Source organism: Cheilinus undulatus, linkage group 18 (assembly GCF_018320785.1).
Source record: "Cheilinus undulatus linkage group 18, ASM1832078v1, whole genome shotgun sequence".
Lineage (NCBI taxonomy): Eukaryota > Metazoa > Chordata > Actinopteri > Labriformes > Labridae > Cheilinus > Cheilinus undulatus.
Window position 1 is genome coordinate 29,013,811 of NC_054882.1, and position 19,794 is coordinate 29,033,604.

The following is a 19,794-nucleotide window of genomic DNA, read 5'->3' on the forward strand; positions in this document are numbered from 1 at the left end:
ATGAACCCTACTTTGTAAATTAAGGATTAGAAAGGCAAGTACACGCTTTTTTCCAGCAACATCTCGATTATTTACATTCACGGAAAAGCACACACATGATCTAAATTTAGAAATCCATCAATGATAGAACTTGCTTACAGGTGAAGCATACAGTACCTGGAATAGACATATCTTTTAGTAGGGATGTACAATATTATTAGCATATCAGTCAGGAAATCAATCAGGAAAATTCCTGCCAATGTTTCAGCAGTAAATATCATATATCTGCCTTAAATATTGGGAATGTAATGTAACAACAACTAGGGATGCACCGATACCGATCCTGGTATCGGGTATCGGCCTAATCTAACCCCTCAAAGCTGTTGGTGGGAAAGAGCTGATCCGTGGTGCAACCAGCTCCAAGCCTTTTTTTTTTCGGCACTCTCGTATGATGTCACAAGCGTGCGCCTGTCAAGGGAAGAGCTATGATAGCATGGCGGCGGCTAACAGCAGAGACTTTGCGATGTGGAGGCATTTCACTCTCGTTACACCGACAACAACAATGGCGACATGCAATATATGCAAAGCGAATATTTCGAGAGGGGGCTGTCACTCTGCAAGATTCAACACAACTAACTTAATTAAGCATCTAAAGAAGCACCATGCCAAAGAATATGTGGAATACGAACAAATGAAAAAGACCGACGAAACGAAGCAGTTAACTTTGCCGAGAGGAGCTTTCCGCTGACAGAATGAAAGCGAGAATTTTTGTTCTCACTTAAAGAACCTGACACCAAGGCTAAATTATGATTTAATCAAACAAGGTTGTTTGCAATATTTTCTCACAGAACTGTCACTTTGTTTACAGTATGTGGTTACAAACACCTCTGATGCACTTTCTTTGTTTTTTGCTGCATTATCAGTCTACAGGGTATAAACGTTTACAACTGAATAGTAATTTCTGTAAGTTCTGAAGCATTGTTTTACCAAACTGCTGGTAAACATTTAAACACTTTATAGTTTAAACAAATATCAACTTCAGTAATTCCATATGTACTCATTTTTTGCCTTTTACCCAAAATAGTTACCAGTTTTATCCCACAATAGGGCATGCAGGTTATTATTTTAACACCGGTATTGGATCGGTATCAGTCGATACCCAAAGCCCAGGTATCAGAATTGGTATCGGGACTAGAAAAATTGGATCGGTGCATCCCTAACTGTGACACATGTAGAGGTAAGGTGGGAATGCTTGGGCGCTGCTCAACAGCAGGACCATTTTGGGCATAGCTCAGTGTAGGCCAAACTGGTGATGGAAAAGTAAATCAGCATGGTGTGGATCATCTCCTCTACAATAAAAAAGGGGGTGTTTAGCCATATTGGCTAAAATGACTTTGTAAGTATCGGCATAGAGAGTGCTTCCAATATTGTACATTCCTTGTTTTTTTAGGGATTCACGATTGGACTGGGGATGGGAACAATTAATCGATGATTGATTAATTGGTAGTTAAGAATTTGGTCGATCAAGGGGGAATTTAGTCTATCTGATGTTGGCATCAAATAAAGAGACTAAACACATCTCACTCTGCACAACAATATCTACTGTCATGACATTGTGAGTGGGACCATGCCTTGTTTATGTTAGCCCTAGGCTTTCAAAGGGTGAAAATAAATAAATCATTGATAAACACACTCATTAGTTACCTGTTTTTGTTATATAGGGAAATGTTATACATATATATGCTCATGTATGTATGTTTTTATACATACATAACAATTAATCAATTAATTGATTTTTAACATTATAGATGCTCGAGTTGGCAGGTTTCTTCCAAACGCCTATCCCTAGATTGGACCTCATGACAAAAATCAGCCCATCAACAAATTATGTGGCATGGATTGCATTGGTACCAGAGGCAGATATCAATCTGTTGTGCTGCATCAATTTAAAACCAATACCAATATAAACAGACTGTTTTTCACTGAAAAGAACACCAACTGTCACCTGTGGAAAGAGAGGCTAAGAAGAGCAGAGCTGAAAGAAGAGCAGGGATCTGGTTTTACTTCATTCAAAATGCCTAGGAAACTACCTATACTTGATGGTACACTTGATATTACATTTTTACATATGCCGATGAAATCATACATCCCTAGTTGTAGTACTTTCAAACTATATTTCTTATACTTTCTCTTCAGTTTTCCCGATGGACCTCAACATTTTCTCTACCAGTTATGGAAGTGTGCTGCTTAAAACTAATCTAAACCAAACAACTTGTTCCATAAAGGTGTTTTGTTTCTAGTGCAGAGTTTCTGGAGCACACTTGACAACAAGTGGCATTCCACACACGGGCTGAAAGTCATAAACAAAAGCTTGGAGGAGAGGGAGGGTGTTATGAAAGAGGGAGAGAGCGAGAGAGAGGGGGAGACAGAGAGAGACTAGTAGTCTGTTGTGCCTTTCTTTTGCTTTGCAGCTCTTGTGTTGAATGTTTTATTGAGTCCCAATCTTCTTCAGCCAGGATTACAGTAATCAGGCTGCGACTGAAAAACAGCACATCCCAGGCCTACAAAGAGTGGATGGACAGGCTTAACAAAGTACTGTAATGTATTTGTGAGGGGAGTTCAGGGTAGGACAGGTCAACACGCAGCAGAATACCAAGAAGGAAGAAAGGCATCTCTTTATAGCTTCACACCATCAGCACTGAAGAGCTGGAAAATAAAACTACTGCTATGAAGATCTTGAACTGAGTAATTCATATTCACATTGGCATTGCACAACATGCATCAGCTGATGGGTTAATAAAGCCCCTTGAGCATTTCGAACAGCACAAAACCATGTTGGCAACAAAATGATGTATATCATTTTTGCCAGCTAGCACAGCATGCTTTCTAAACTTTTTGCTAGGCTTTCACTGGATCAACCATGAAACCTTTAAACACATCAGAGTATCTGAGCCAACCAGCCTTGACAACGCACCACATTCTCCCACCCGCCCTGACCTCAAATTGGGTGGGGAAGCTCACAAACAGGCAGAGGATTGCTCCCTTTCAGAATCCTGTCTTGTTGCAAGTTGAGACTGTCAGCAACGCCAATCCACTGACACAAGTATCCTGATGAATCACAGTCAGCCTCCTCATTATTAAAGGTCGCTTTTTGCAGAAGCAAAACTGTCCTAACGCAAAATGCTTGCACCTTTTCCCAAATCCAGTGTAACACTGCCTTCCCTAGAAATTGGGAACACCAACACAATCAGAAGAGCAGGATGAGGCTGGTATTCCCTATCAGGCAGTAGCTATAATTATAGACCTAATGGGAGTGGATGTTTGGGATTACACTTCAATAATCACGCCTGCAGGGCTGCAGTGTTTTCAACTGATGTTAGAGGTGTGATCAATCTGGCACGTGAGGACATGGCTTGATTAAGCAACAAGTTCTGCAGCCATATTATAAATTGTAGCCTATGTTACAACCCAGTGCTGTCACAGTATAAATGCACCAATAAAGGCAAGATTATATCACTGTGATATACCACACAATCCTCAATGTAAGAAAAGAATTTTTACACAGAATCAGAAATTCCACTTTTTAGACTAGCTTGGTTCTTAGCAAAAGACTCTAAACACCCAAGAAGCTCTCCCAGAAAGGAAGTCACTTGACAAAATGAAAGACTGGGGCCGTAAAATATTTGAAACGTGGTGTCCATTTGAAAACAGAGCCAGCCATAGTCTTGGCTGTCACTCCTAACTTGTCTCCACCCACCCAGTTAGCCACACCAAAGCTGAAAGAGCCCGACATGTAACCAGAGGAACACTCTCTTGTGTGTAGTGAGCAGTGGATGAGCGGCTGCTTCAAAGAGCTTTTGTTGACTCGATAGATTTGAGCTCTAAATTCATTACAATATGAATAGAGCAACACAGTACAACTACAATGAATCACCACGGGAAAACTAAAATACTCTCAATTGTAGGAAAACAATTATTGCTCTGACTTTAAAGTATGGAGGCATTTTATAAAGCCAAGGTTGCTTCTGCTCTGTCTTTACCCAGGCTTTCTATGAGCTGGTATAGAGATAAATAATGTAGCACAGTACAAAAATGCTGCATACCCCTCCAACTTCATATCCTGTGTCTCGCTCTGTCTTCTCTAATATACAGACAAAAATTCAGCAGAAATACTTCTCCAAACACTATACAATTTATGGTGAGATGTACACTGAACTTCAAGGTTTGCTGAGTCTATTTGAGAAATGTTTTCAACATATAACATGTCCATGGTATGAGGGCAATTTCACACAACCACCTTCAGAAGAGCAGTTTTGCTTTCCCAGCTGTTGCTCAACTATGGAACAAATCCATGTTTTATGTCAGATAATCGGTGGTGGGTGGACAGTAAATCCAGAACTGGCACTTTAAAAATGACTGGTATGCCTTTTTGTTAAACCTCTGTGTCCTCTGACAGCCTATAGCAGGGATGTCAAACTCATTCACAGCAGGGGCCGAAATCTGAATTTAGGTTAAACCTGAGGGCCAAGCAGGGTCAAGATTTAACCAAAAGCAGTCAACTGTGTTTTCACAGGTAATGAATTATTGGAAAAATTAAACAGTGATGATAAATTATATTAAGATTTCTAAAAACATAAAGTCAAAATGATTAAATATCACAGCATCAATGTTACTGTGTGTCCATGTCAAATACATGCTAAATAAATAAATAACTTAAAGGCTCAAAATCTGAGATTAAAAAGTCAACTTTTTAAGTCCTAAATGCCAAAATACAAATTAAAAGTCAAAATAAGGTTTCAAAAGGCAAATATATGAGATGGAGACTTACAATCATGAGTTTAAAGGTGAAGATATGAGATAAAATACGAAATTAAGACTTTAAAAGGTCAGAATAGAAGATAAAATTCAAAATGGTGACTGTAAAAGGTCAAAACATGAGATAAAATTCTAGATCAGGAGTTTAAAAAGTCAAAATATGGGATTAAAAGTCAAAGTAGGAGTTTAAAAGGTCACAATATGATTTAAAATAAAAAATTGTGAACCTCAAAAGTCAATAAAAGAGAAAAGATCAAAATTATGAATCTAAAAGGTCAAAATATGAAATAAAAAGTCAAAATCCTAGGATTAGGTCATAATTTTGGGATGCAAAATAAAAATATGAAATGAAAACACAAAATAATTTCTTTCCCTCATTCCTGACTTTTTATCTTATTTCTATTCTCTACTTTTTCAGATTTTTATGAATTAATGTTGCTTTTTTAAAATAATCTTTAAGGTGAAATTTTCTATTTTTATACTAGAGGAAATCTGCAGACCTCATTCAGTGAGCCACTTCTAATTAAAATATGAAATGATCCTGCGGGCTGGGTAAAACTGAACGTGGCCCGCATTTGGCCCCTGGGCCTTGAGTTTGACACCTGTGGCCTATAGACTTAGTTTTATGGTAATCAGAAGGTACTTTCTTAGTCATTTTAAGATGGATTCAAGGAAATATCTCTTTGCACTTCCATGAGCTGCAAATAGCAAAGAATAAACAATGCTTAATAAAGAATGTACAATTTACAAAGTTACTATTTCCTTGTATGCCTCAAATGAACTAATAATAGAAGAGAACTAGAAAAGCACTCGGAGAGCGCAGACCTCCGCCATTAGCCCTATCTCCCAATAGTGAAGAATCCTTTAAAAAAATTCCTGGATCCAGACGGTGATCCGCTCCCTAAATCTAATCAGTTCTTCCTTATGCTATTTCTGACATTTCCTGAAAATGTCATCAAATTCTGTCCAGAACTTTTTGAGTTATGTTGCTATGTTAGCTGATAGGTTGTGGTTGTCAAAGCATCTACATGACAAAGATTTCAAGCGGCAGTCATTAACTTCACTGTCTTAAAAACATCAAAAATCAGAGCAAAAGAATCCAGGGTCCCAAAAATGTAAGCTGAATTTCTCTTATAGGACCTAAATGGTTCTTGTGGCCCACTCCTCTCTGCATTCCCACTGTAGTCTGTAGTCCCAAGAAGATCACACAAATCACGCCATATGGAGAAGTAATAAAGGTAAGCCAGTCCTGTAGGTGACAGTAAGAAGAAGACAGAGGCCATACAGCAATGCTGAACAGGCTAGCATCATCATTTGAGTGGCACCACAGTTAGCCCGTTTAGCAAGGGGGAGATTCAACTGTGCTCTTTTTGATTGTGATTTGTTGCATTGCAATTCATTGAACCAACACCGGAAAGGAGACAAGCACCGGAAGCAAAGCAGATTCAAAATGCCTGAATGCCTGATTTAAAGCTAGAAGATGGATTCTGCCTTGGCTTTATTTTCTCTATTCTTGAAGCACAGTCTCGAAGCTTGTCCTCCACCGATCAGAAGCGTTCATCACTACAGGTACAGCCCCTACATTTCCTAGACCCTTGGAAATAACCTACCCCAGTGCAGGGACTTTTCAAAGTGTTGATCAGTTACACCCTAGCTAAATCTAGATGCTGAGCTGATTCACGGTGTTGTTTCAAGCCATGTTATTTAGGCCTCAGTGACATTTTGCCTTCACTATGAATGTTGTAGAACTGTAGCGAGAGGTTGAAGATATCCTTCCTCTGTGACGGATTTGGAGGTAATCACAGAGGTGTTACAGAGGCCAGACAGGATCAGCAGAGCGAGTAGTGCAGATCTACACTGTTTGTGTACAGGATACCAAACATCATCTCATTGTAGTATCAATATGAGTGTCTCAAGGCTTAATGCAGGGTGAGATTTGTAACATAGCTGTTGTAGAAATGTACTGTAATAGTACCATGTGGTTACTGCATTGGAATTCCTCAAAAGGTTCCTCGTTCCTGGGGAAAATTCATATGGTCAAAAAGCTAATTTAGATACCCCTACCATCCAACAAATCACAACCACATCATATGTAAAAACTTGCATAAAAATACAGTTCGGTCAAAATGACTTTATGAATAAAAAAAAAAAAAACTCAGGAAAACAGTGAAATATTAAAGTTTCTTCACACATGACAACACCTGCTCTATTACATGAGTCTCACTACTATACCAGAGAGATGTCTTAAACATCCAAAATGAAAGTTTCAATGAGGAGAAAGTGTGAAATGTTATGAATTTAGAGTCTTTGACTTGCATAAGTGATTCCATGGGGCAAATGTAGAACATTTGATCAAGGAAAAAAGGGATTTGTGCTTTCTCTAGGGCGGTGGCTCTCAACTGGTTGAGTCACAGGACCCACCATCAGCTCCTCAAGGAGAATTGTGACCCAAATTTTGGAGATCTTTTTGGTCAATCAGATGCATTTATTAAAAAATGACTAGGGCTTGGGCCTAGGACGGTACAAAAGGTCTAACAAAACAGTGAAACAGGACAAATCATGCATGTTTTATAGAGTCTCTTAGACAATTTGGCACATTTTTTTCACCAGGCATTCATCCGTGACCCACTGAAAAAAGCTTTGCGACACACTTCTGGGTCCCATCCCACCAGTTGAGAACCACAGCTCTAGGGGTTACTTAAGTGAAAGGTATTACATGTGTATTTGTAGCCTGGCCACCTTGGTTGATTTGTTAAACAAATTACTAGAGGAGTGTATATTTTGTGTACATAGATATTTGTGTGTTCCTGCTGCAATGATTCATTTCTTGCATGTAAAAGCTGAGTAAACTCGATTAGCTTGGCACCAAATCATAGAAAGATAAAGACGTTTCCACTGAATTTTAACTTATTTTAAGCTTGGCTAAAGTTACCAGATGTCTAAAAGGGACTACCCTTTACTGTGCAAAAGGTAACTACAAAGATAAACATTTTGATTCAATAATAATTTTACTACCTGTTTAGACTGATCTTCCAGATGACTGAATCTGTGCAGTGCTTTCACTGAGGAATGCTATGCATGACTACTTGAATTTGCAGTTTGGCTGACTACTGCAGCTCAGGCAGACATACTTCTTAATTCATTATCAAGCATAATTTTTTTCTTCACAGATTTCTTGATTCCCTTGGTAAGTGATTCATGTGAATTAAATGATGGTCATGCTCCCGATGGCAAACTTGACATTCCTTTAAAATCAGCATTATCACAACATGAAGCATTTACCTTTACCTTGCACCTGCAGTTGCATCCAAAATAGAGGAAGAGGGGTTCAGTGGGTTTTGGTGTTTTTTTAAACACGTAAACAAAAACCTGTTTGAGATACATAAGCGTCTTAGTAAGGTAGCGTGGTAAAACAAAACGCGGATGAACCTTAATTTACGCACCTCAAGTTGTAATCGCATTTATTAGGAGCGTATGGCGCATCAATTTAGATGATAAAGAATACAAGCAAAGGCAGTATTTTTATAGTTAGTAGTGACAGTGTTGGTAACACGGCCAAGTAAGCTGAGGCGCCACGTTATAGCCATCTCCCAATACAGTGTGTTATAAGACCAAAATACACTTGACACACGGTAATACACTAAAGAAACATTTCATATGACTTTTAAACACATATTTAGCCTAACGCCCGTGCTTACCTGCACTGGCTATTAGCAAAACAGTAACATTAGGGATGTTAAAAACTTTGTCAGAAACTCAAAAAATGTCCTCAACTCACCATTGTTTGACTTTCTCCGGTGAAATAACCGTATCCCTTCGCAGTAATACTTTGCAAGTGTTAAACGAAATACATTCTAGACTCAAATAAACTTAACACACTTCAAACACATCCAGTTTTCGCCCAGTGTCCTTCTTTCAACTTCACTCTTTTCCATGCAAGCTGCCCACATCCATGAAAACTCTTTACCGCCTCTTTGAGGCTGATTGGCTGAGAGTTCCCTCAGGCCCGCTGTGATTGGCTGCATACAACGTCAGTCAAGCGCCGACGTCTTCTCCGGTAGGAACGCTTTGGGTAGGGAAGGACTCAGCAGCTCTGAACTGCCGACGTGACGTGTGAGGTGGCTCCCCTAAAACAGCTGTCCGGAGATGATGTTGGATTTTGTTGGAGTCTTTCGAGGGTGTTTGTCGTGTTTAGTCTCAGAAATCCTGACTAAAATAAAACACGTGGTCTTAAACATGCCTGATTTCTGGGCTTTCTAAAAAATTAAACCAGAACGAGCCGCAAATAAGGGCCTCTGCTTACATTTCGACTAAAAGTCGTCAGAATACGTGCTAGGTTTTAATGCCCATGTATGATACATTTCTCCAACATGCACTGCAAACATAAGTACAGTAGAGATTTGAAGCACTTATCCACAGCGAGCGCCAAAGTCGGCACAAAATGGGACTTGGGACCTTCAGCTGACATCCAGCCCGATTCTGCCACCTATTGTTAGATTTTGTTTTGCACAACCTTATTAAATAAGTACTGACAAATTCAAGGGACAAAATTTGGTATTAGAGAAAACATTTTATTCAGTTTTCTGAATTGTATTATTTCCAAACACAAACAAGGCATTGAAAGGCATTTTGCATTCTACACTCATTTCTACAGCACACCTCCACCCACCCTATTACCGTATGTCATTATGCAGTAATACAGAAACAAGGTAAAATGAAAATTCAACAGCAAGTTCTTATTAATACTGGTAGTTTTATATGAGCAAGCTCACATGTACAGAGCATCCAAATATTACTTTCATAACAATCTATGGATAAACTGGTGAGCACAATTTTAAAAGGCATAAATACACTTTGTTCTTTGGGTTGCCTCTGTCACTGAGGCAGCATGTTGCACACAAATGCAAAAAAGTACAGCTTCTTCTTAGTTATTCTGTTGATTCACAAGAGGTAAGTTTATTTTTTATGACGAAAAGACTTCTTCCTATGCCACCCTGTGTTTCTGGGTTTGACTGAAAAGTGAAATGAAATAAATCTAACTTCTGTGATGAAAAACCAGGAAATTAAATGTTACATGACTAGAACCACCCATTAGTTATTGCTGTAAACTGTTTTGATACCATAGCCATTTGAGTCTACCTTCAAGCCACCCTGATCGTGTTGAACTATATCCTAACTAGGTGAAATTCTCACCAGTTTAAAACATGTCTACTGCTAATAAACATAGTCACATTAAGCACTACTTAAGCAATGCTGTTACAGCAAAACACTGAGAAGTGGAGGAACTCACAGCAGAGTGAAATCTGAATAAAAACATTGTTTGACAAATGAATGACAATGGACAAGGCAAACACGCAATGTCAAGACTCTCAGTACAATGAGCCCATTGTGTAAAAAAGAAAAACAATGTTACTGAATTTTTTATGTGGCCTTAGCAGAAATAATCATGTACTTAAAGCTTGAAAATAAAACTTTGACACAAAACACCAGAGAATCCACATGATTATTGGTTATTCTGTATCAAACCTACTTTAGTTTTGCTACATGACATCTCCACTCTTAACAAAAGAGCCTTTTGTGAACCAGTCCTGAGCTTTGTCCACTAACAAAGGAGATTCTGTTGAAGTCTTTTCCTTTCATGACAACGGTAATATTTCCCTCTCTGCTTTAGCAGAGTCACAGTCAAAATCATCCAATGTGACTCAGTTTAAACTGACTGATCTAATAGCTCTAATAATCAACCCTTAGAACTTCATTTCTTACTATTCAAGTAACTGACCTACATACGGTTCTCAGTCAGTGCTGAAAAAAAAACATGTCTAGTGTAAGAGCAGGAATGGGGTTGTACTTAACAAGGCCAAATTATTCACGTGTCTTGTATATTGAGCTGTATCCCAAACAAACTCTTAGAGGTTTTATCAGGCTTTTTTAAATCTAAATAATAACTGGGCGATAGCACAGAAAAAGGAGCTGTGGTTATAGATGGATATACTACATATAGGATTAGGCCTCCTTAAATATTGAAGTCCCTGTAAGGTGGAATCCAAAATTGGTGTCTTAAACATGTGAAAGCACTGAGATCTATGTGTGACTGAATTTTTGATTGAGACTGTTAGAACGTTGTTCACCTCCTTCTTGGCTTGGTTTGATTTGGGCAGGGCAAAAACCTGAGCCCATGACATCACCGGTCTTGATGGAGGAATTACCTCTCAGAACAGTTCGTCTCAATAGTCTGTCGTTAGCTGATGTCACTGCCTTTATGGAACGTTTACAGCCAGCTACATGCTATGTGCACTGTGAGGTCATTTTTCAAATCAGCCACAGTGGCCTACAGGTCATTTAAAGTCATAACAGAGACATTTGTACAAGAAAAAAGTATATTTAATCCCCAACTACGGTCTCTCTGCTCTGGCACAGAGACACTGAGTGTGCGTGGCTTAAACTCTTTCAACTGACACGCCCACCAGTTTTAATTTTGACAGCGTTTTGGAATTTTAGTCTTAGTTTTAGTCTTTAGATGAAATGTCTTTTGGTTTTAGACACACTTTAGTAATTTCTACCCTTTTTAGTTCTAGTCGATGAAAACTCCTAAACATTTTAGTCTAGTTTTAGTCCAGTTTTAGTCCATAAAAAGTCCTTACATTTTAGTCTTAACTTTTAGTCCAAGCATTAATTCTTTTGCCTAAATCTGTTACCAAGTCATGGTAGTGTATTCTATACACTCTGCTAAACCTGGGGTCCCTGCTTTCTACTGCTAAGAGGCAAAAGAGATACACATGCATTGCATTTTGACAGATTTTCCCACAGTAGAGAAATATCATGGATTATTAATGTCCCATAAAAAAGTAAATTACATTTTAGTCTAGTTGTAGTCATCTTGACAAAAACTAAACCCACTTTTTGTCAGTTTTAGTCACCACAAATCTATCTTTGGCTAGTCTTAGTATAGCTTTTGTCATGGAAAAAAAGGCTGTCAATGAACATTTTTAGTCAACAAAATTAACACTGACGCCCACACCATCCTAGAGCAGATTTTACTTCTTCATTTTCATTATTTTGAAGCTTTATTTCATAAATTTAGATATCTTTTTCATGACTGAAAGTAGCCAAGTTCCTGCAGTTATTAAAATGTCATGATTTTTTTAAAGTAATCTGCCAATGTGTGCTACTGGAATTGTTTTTCAAGAAGTCTTCACCATTACTAATTAGTAACCTATGGTGTTACTAGTAGAGTGGCTATGTCACAACACAGCGTGAGGTGATGAAAACAAGAAAGGCCCCATTCCATTGCTCTAAATAACCAAGCCTACCTTTTAAAAGCTGAGCAAACTCAGTTAATAACTGGTATATGTTTCCTAGCAAAAACAAGTGCCTGGATGTAGACAAGATACCAGACTTAATCAAAATAGTACCAGGCAGTCATTGAAGACTTAAAAAAAAAAAAAAAACATTTCCCTTGTAACACACCAGACTGAAGATTTTATCATACAAATACAAAAAAAAAATCTATCATCACTTCAATGGCCTCCTCACACTTGGATAAAAAAAATATTTCAGTTAAAAATGACCTCATCAATTCACCTCAGTTGTCGTGTGGTTTGACAGAAACCTCTGACTGACCCTTTGGGGAGCCGTTTGCAGGTGCAGGCTTGTTGCCAAAGTTCCAATCCACAGGATTCAGCAGCTGCATGGTCTTCTTGTGTGTCCAGATGGGGTTGATGATAAACGTGAGCAGAGCGAGGCCAGTGAAGAAGAGCAGGAGTTGAGGTAAGGCCACATGGGTGCTCAGCTCTCCCCAGTAATTTATAGTCACCCACCACATGTAGTATGTGAGCACCATGCGACAATGGAACGTGTGGATCATCACCCATTGGTTTGCTTTCCAGAACAGGGTGTGGGCCCAGCCAGCCTGTGAGGAAGGCAGACAGAAAGAATTATGCTTAGGTTTGGACAGAAATGTCTTTTAATTCTACAGATTTACCAACGGTAAATCGTTTTTGCTAATAAACAATCAGAACAAATCTGTGAGAAGGAGGAACAAGGAGAGTTCAGGGGCTGAACAGTCTTTAAAAGATACTTCTCTTTTGTTTTTTTAAAGATTAGTTTTAGGGGCATTGTGCCTTTATTTAGATAAGGCAGCTGAACAGAGACAGGTAACATAGAGAGGGAAAGTGGTGAAAGACATGCAACAAACAGCGCCAGAACTGGGAATTGATCCCACGACCAGAGCATTGAGTATCACAGCCTTTGCACATGGACACCTGCACCTCTAACTTAGCCACTCTAGAACTTCCCTTTTCTAAGACTGCTTCACTTTATCTGTTAACAATCATCAATGTACGGGACCAAAAAGGGAACTGTAACTTGTGGTGACATTTCTATTTTTATTTCTAGTAACTAATTAACAATCTGCCAGAAAAAACATGTAAATAATCTGCATCAGATGGGCATAGACTCCTTGAGACTGGACAAACTAATGAAAGAAAGAAAGAGTTTTTTTTTTTTTGGTTTAATTTGTTGAAACTTCCTTAAAAGCTTCCTTACTTTGTTGATTCTAAATGTTTTAAACAATGCAATCTGCAATTTGAATGACTTAAAGCATCCAAAAAGTTCTTTGGACAGTTATGTAAGAGAGGAATGGACCCATCTAAATTTGCAGGGGAATCCTGCACTCTAAATTGCACCAAAGTGGGGGGGGGGGGGTAATTTTGCCCGTGTTTTGTGCAGTTTAGATAGGTTTATCCTCACTATTTTTGATGAATGAAGGCAAAAGGTAACCCAATACTGGGGGCTTAGGGTGTCTATTATTGAAACACTGTATCAAAAAGTGTTTTACTACTCTGATTTATACTACCATCATACTGTAGCTTGAGATTCTCCTATTGTGGTGACCCTGCTTCAGTTTCTCCTCAGATGTAATAAGCGACTGGACCAGTGAAAAATGAAAACAATGACACTTTGAATTAACTTGATACAAAAGCACAAGAAGGCGTCTACCTTCAGTAACATCCATGATATGCAGGTGAATGGTGTACTCATCTCTAGCAGCAGCGTAACCATTGGCAGATAATGTCCCAGGGAATCCCACACCACCGCTCCTGCATATCCTGACAGTGCAAAGAAATGGTGTGTTGCCAGTGGGAGGTCAAATGTCCGAAATACCAAACTGGAAGCATGAAGTGCTACATTCTCAAACACAAAGAAGCCTGTAGCTGTAAGGACATTAAACCAAGACCAGTTTTCTTGGCCCCTCACTCTGTCTCTGAACAACTCTGAGTCTTCAGTTAGAGCCCTGAGACCAGCTATGGTACTCTGGATGCCAAATACTGCCCGGGTCGCAGCGAGGTTCCAGAAAACCTGCTCCTTAGCTAGCAGGGAGTTGTAGGTGCGGGACACAGCCCAAGACAGGAGGTGGGAGAGGAGGAATACTGCTGCATAGAAAGCAAAGCCAAGGCCGATAAGCAGGAGGCGGTAGTCCCAGGAAAAGTACTCTGCATTTGGCTGGGGTAAAGGACTGGTTTGCTGGTAAGGATTCATGATGTTTACTGGATACTGGAGCTCAGGACGACGGAGGCTCAGCTCATGTGGGGTTGTAAGCAGGGGCTGGTGGGTGCATGATGTGTCGATCACCACCTACAAAACATAGGAAACAGATGAAGAAAGGCAGCAGCACATTATCCACACCACACAAACGCGTTACTATCACTAAAACAAAAGAAACTGCGATCAAGGCTCAGATCACTTAAATGTTTACCCGAGCACTGAACACTGATTCTGGACCTAAACTAGTAAACCAACCCCGCCGTTATTTTGAGCTCGATGCCCGGCTTAAGATAACACAAGCTATTCCAGATCGGATTTTTTTTTTACCTTAAAAACAAGTCTGGTGTTATGGTTTAATGGGTGACCATATTAACTGGAGACTTGCAACAGAATTCCTCTGTGGCTGGCGTAGTTGTTGCCACAGGTGTGGGGCTTGACTGTTATGATTTTAAACTACAAAATACCCCTACGTTTTTATCTTGGATAGAAAACTTTAAAAGGCAGCATAAAATGGGATAATATCCGTCTTCTACATACGTAGAAATTGCGAAAACCCGAAAAAGACGCATGTAGCTTAAAGTCGCCAGTTAACACGGTCGCTCTTCAAACCGGAACACCCAAACGCTAGTTCCAACCTTAAACCTACGATCAAGGCGTTAACAGTAAACACACAAGAAGCTCCACGACAGAAGTGAGTCGATAAGTTTAAAGCAGTTTTAACGTCTTCATCGTCATACCTTATTCCCATGTATAGGATGGACCGTGTCCCGTTGTTGTCAGTGTCTCACATCACACGACTTCAATTTGGTCATATGACCCCAAAACAGGAAATGACGCCTATTTTAAGCCTTCGGAGAGCCCATTGGTCGAAGCCGCTCCAGCGTCCAATCCTATTGGCTAAAAAGTCCAGTTTTATGATAGTTATATTATAAGAGTAGGATGGCTTCTTCTAACCTCTAACTCAGATAAATAACACATTCAGTAAACACACCCACACACAACAGAAATTGTTTGGAGTGTTTTATAGTGTCTTACCTGGTCTGCTGATTTACGTCTTAATCGAAAGTGGTCAATAGAAATATCATGCAAACATGGTAGTTAAACCTGGGTGTATGAAGTTTTATAACTGCTCCAAGTGAGTATAAAATTCTGTGCTTTTAAAAAACAATACTGTTTCAAGCAAGATCAACAACAGGGATCAGAAATGTAGGCATTTTGATAACCCTATTTAGTTTCATTGACCCTTGAAAAAGGTCATCTGAAGAAGAATATACATTTGTGTCATTAAAGCTCGCACTAAACTCTCTGGCGCAAGAAGAGCTTTGTTTGAGACTTGCTGCAATCAGATGCAGGCCTTCCCAACACTGGCAATATTATATCAAAGTCATGCATAACAGCTGCCAAGTGTTTAATTATTTTTCAAGATGTTCATGTGAAGGATTCTGATGAGTTCCTTAGGCATGATGTCTTTTCAATGCCCCCCCCCCCACATACACACACACACACAAATCAGCTGAAATATAAAAAACAAAATCTCTCTAGATAGATACTTAAAATTCAATTTTAATATATAGTCTATGATATTATCAAACTTACTGATACATCTAATTCTATAATACCCATATTCTGTCCTTATCATAATGCCTATTTACTAAGAAAAAGAATCAATGACACGAAATAGGAAAAAGAAGGGGTTTTATACATAACACACCCAACCAGGTTAAAAGAGACCTGCACCATTTCTCTCCTGCAGTTCCATTTAAGTCCACTAGATGGGATTACAAGCAAATTCACTTGGACCAGTCCTAACTTCACATCCTTGGGTTGACTTGAAATCTTCAGTTTGTGACTTTGTCAGTATGTTTTTGGATAAAAGTATGCAAACAAAGATGTGAACTGAATTGAACTGACATTGGCTGTCATTTGTATCGATACACTGGAATCAGCGAGCATTATTCCTACAGTCAGGGTCATAAATTAATTCATCATTTATTCATTTCAATCAGTTTGTTGCTTTTGGGAGAACATGTCAACCCTTGTGTTAGTTTAAGACTGCAGTGTGGTGGTGCATGCAGAAGATTTATGTACCTTACATTTGTATTGAGTGTCATAATCCAGCAGAGGATAAACAGTTTGTGTTGACTGCTCTTGCAACTTCTGCTGCTTGACTGTGAGGATCAACGGTCAATGTGAAATTCTGATGAGGGAATCAAGCTGACAGAAAGTAGCACAGCCAGCTCTGTCTCCATTGCTAACGAACTAATTACTATCTAACTTTTCTAGAAAGTTGGCAGCCCTGAAACCTGTTTTTTAACCCGTCAGAAAAACTCCTTCTCAGGATAATGGTGACACCTAGTGGACATTTAGAAAAATTGCATCATAAACAACAAAGTATCTGTTAAAATTATGAGGGTTAACGTCATTGTTTACTCCTGCTTCAAGCTTAAGCTTTAGCTTACCTCATTACTGTTTTGATTACAAAACCAAGTATAGATAACCATGCTGTGAAATGTCAAGAACAGCTGAGTAAATTTATTAATGTTTCCTCAAATTAATTTGAAAACTGCTGCTTGGAATAACATTCTGAACAACTGCAGATTAGAGTCAGGAAAAAAAGATCAGGCCTTACCTCAAGTTAAAGTTCCTGCAAAGTGATGAAAAATTTTTCTTTTAAGTTTGTTGTATGACATGCCGCTGTGTTATGTACTATCAGGGAAAATTTCAGTCACGAAAAACATCTTTAAGTTTGTAAAATTAAGCGTAAAAATCATGAAAAATGAGGAATTAAAATCTACTTTTGGATGCTGTGGGCGTGTCAGTTAAATGAGCTAAAGCCACACCCACTCATGACAGATATGATCCTCTCATAAAAACAAAAAAAGCTCTGCTCTGAGTACAACTACAGGCAGTTGGGGATTAAATGTACAGCTTTCTGGCCCAAATCTCTCAATTTTGACACATTTAATGATCCGTAGGCCAGTGTGGCTGATAGATTTGGAGTATTTACCTCACAATGAACAAAAACACAGCATGTAACTGGCTGCTAGCTTTCAATGGAGGCAGCTAACAACAGACAGTACTGAGATGAACTGCTTAGTGGTTTTGTATTTTGAGGGACTGGAGACATCATGGGCTCCTCTATTTGCCAGAGGTGGAAAAAGTACCATACAATTGTACTTAAATAAAAGTAAAGTTACTTTGGATAAAATATACTTAAGTAGAAGTAAAAGTAGTGATCTATAAATCTACTCAAGTAAAAGTAAAAAGTAAGTCATTTAAAATTTACTTAAAGTACTGAGTAGCTACTTCTGATACTTGAGGGGGTTATACAGTAAAATATTATCTTAATAGGAATAAACTACAAGAGAATATTAATCTAAAACCATGTTTTTTTTATAAGGTGAGGCTTTACCGAAAGTCAAATGCAACAGCTGTTTAGGACGAAATGTTGAATCATTCTCTTGCTTCTAGTGATTTATTCCTTATTTATAAAGAGTTTATTATTACTGGTTGCTGAAATTTAAATAGCAACATTTTCTCCTCTCTTTCTCTCTGATTGGAGACTGAATGGTCACAGAGCACTGAGCAACATCATCCCCTTCCCCTCCAGCGTTTCTGTTATCGCATCTGATTGGCTAAAAGTTGTATACACAAACACATGCAGCTACACATACATATGGAGTCAACCCCAGCGCTTATGTTAATGAGGAAATGTCTTTAAAGGGGACATATTTTACTCTTTTAAGTCGAGTTTATATTGGTCTCAGAAGTCTGTTGCTGAAAAAAACACTCCAGTATAGGATTGTTGCATGTCTAAAAAACCTCTGTTTCAGCCCTGCTCAGGACAAGCAGTTTCTGTGTCTGTAGCTTTAAATGTTACTGAGCTGTCTGACTCCGCCCCTGACCCCGCCCCTCTCAGGAAATGGATGTGGCTCCCCTGATCCTCCTCTCAGCTAGCAGCTAAGGCCTTGTCCACACGGAGACAAAAACGATATATTTCTGTTTCGTTTCCAAAAAATTTCTGTGAATATGGGATCATTTCAGGAAATGTCTGCATAAGCAAGGAACCATTGAAAACGACTAAAAATGCCGTAGTATATATGCCAAGCCTGTAAGTGGCGCTGTAACGCTGCCACGGAAATGCACCAAAAGAGAGAAAATTACAGAAAACTGCCACAAACTTTCTCCTAGTTGCCCTTCTTGTTGTTCTCCATGGTGGATTTAAGATCATCCAGTGTATGCTGTTCTCAGTGGTGGTAAAGGAGCATCAGATTTTGCTGTAAAAGCCATAATAAGCTCAGTAGCCTCGGCAGCACGAACACAGCCCTGTAATCCGCCATTGTTGCTTTGGTTCGACAGCGCATGCAGCCTAAGTAGGCTACGCCATGTATGATATAATTGTTTCAAGAAAGATGCGGTTGGCTGTCCACAAGGAGATGAAACGGTAAGCATTTACAGATTTGTTCACTCTGGGACCCAGTTTCAAAAAGCATCATTTACAGTCACTCAAAACGCCATTTCCGTGTGAATGAAGCACCGATGCGACAAAAAACTTTTGAGTATTCTCCTGAATTCATCTCCATGTGGATGGGGCGATAGGGCTGGTTCCTTCGCGACCGACACATCACTCCTCACTACAGACCATCATGTGCTGTGAAAATCAAACTTCTGGCCATTTTCTTGTTGGAGGAAGACTAGAACCTCCTTGTTTTGGCTTTCAGTATTTAATTTTTTTGCTCACCACTGAATGCTTTTTAAAATAGAGAAGTACAAAACTTCTTTTAAAATGTAGAGAAGTAAAATTAAAAGTAGTGATTTTGAAAAGTACACAAACAAGCTACTCAATTACTGTAACTTGAGTAAATTTAGTTACTTTCCACCTCTGCTATTTGCCCTGCTCAAATAAAACCAAGCCAGGGAAGAGGTGAACAACTTTATAACAGTCTAAATCCAAAATTCAGTCACAGATAGATCTCGGTGTTTTCACATGTTTACAGCAAACTTTTTCCAACATTTCTAGTGTGTTAAGACACAAAATTTTGCATTTCACTTTCCAGGGACTTTCACTGAAATTCAAAACATTTCACATATATTATGATGTCAGTGCAGCATTATTTTCTTAGGAATTTGATTTGAGAGAATAAACAGGCACCACATGGACAACATTTTCAAACCTTTTCTCCAAAAAATTTAATTGCAGAATTATTTACACTGGATGACCTCAGCAATGAATAAACTACTCAAAGAGGAAAAACTTTTCAGTGGCTCAGCTCGTAAAGTATGGAGGGAAATGCATTTAGTTTGCTAACTACTCAAATCATACAAAAATAACCTGATGAAACAGCAACTTACAGTGAAATAACACACTAAAATGCATATGTGACAGACACATGAATAAATAACATCAGTGGGAACAGTGCCGTAAGTTTTAAAGAGAGAAATAATAAATAAGCCTAC

The 19,794-nt window shown here is 38.8% G+C and overlaps 2 protein-coding genes across 3 annotated transcripts in view; both read right to left on the reverse strand.

Annotated features, from left to right (window-relative positions):
• The window catches only part of arhgef10 (Rho guanine nucleotide exchange factor (GEF) 10), a 72,672-nt gene extending 63,936 nt beyond the window's left edge, over positions 1–8,736 (reverse strand). For both annotated transcript variants that reach the window (XM_041812940.1, XM_041812939.1), the window contains exon 1: positions 8,573–8,736. The gene's annotated coding sequence lies outside the window, so the exon portion shown is untranslated. The remainder of the gene's footprint in view (positions 1–8,572) is intronic.
• A 3,043-nt stretch (positions 8,737–11,779) lies between these two features.
• Positions 11,780–15,146, reverse strand: cln8 (CLN8 transmembrane ER and ERGIC protein). Its single transcript, XM_041812141.1, has 3 exons — positions 15,075–15,146; positions 13,792–14,427; positions 11,780–12,703 (listed from the first exon to the last, which is right to left on the reverse strand). Exons 2-3 carry the CDS (start codon positions 14,329–14,331, stop codon positions 12,377–12,379), a joined length of 867 nt encoding a protein of 288 aa, XP_041668075.1. The 5' UTR covers positions 14,332–14,427; positions 15,075–15,146; the 3' UTR covers positions 11,780–12,376.
• Positions 15,147–19,794: the final 4,648 nt, after the last annotated feature.

Coding starts and splice junctions, on each gene's coding strand:
- cln8 (XM_041812141.1), bottom strand. CDS start 14,331: ATGAATCCTTACCAGCAAACCAGTCCTTTACCCCAGCCAAATGCAGAG. Junction 12,704..13,791: donor TATCATGGATGTTACTGAAG/GTAGACGCCTTC, acceptor CCTTCCTCACAG/GCTGGCTGGGCCCACACCCT.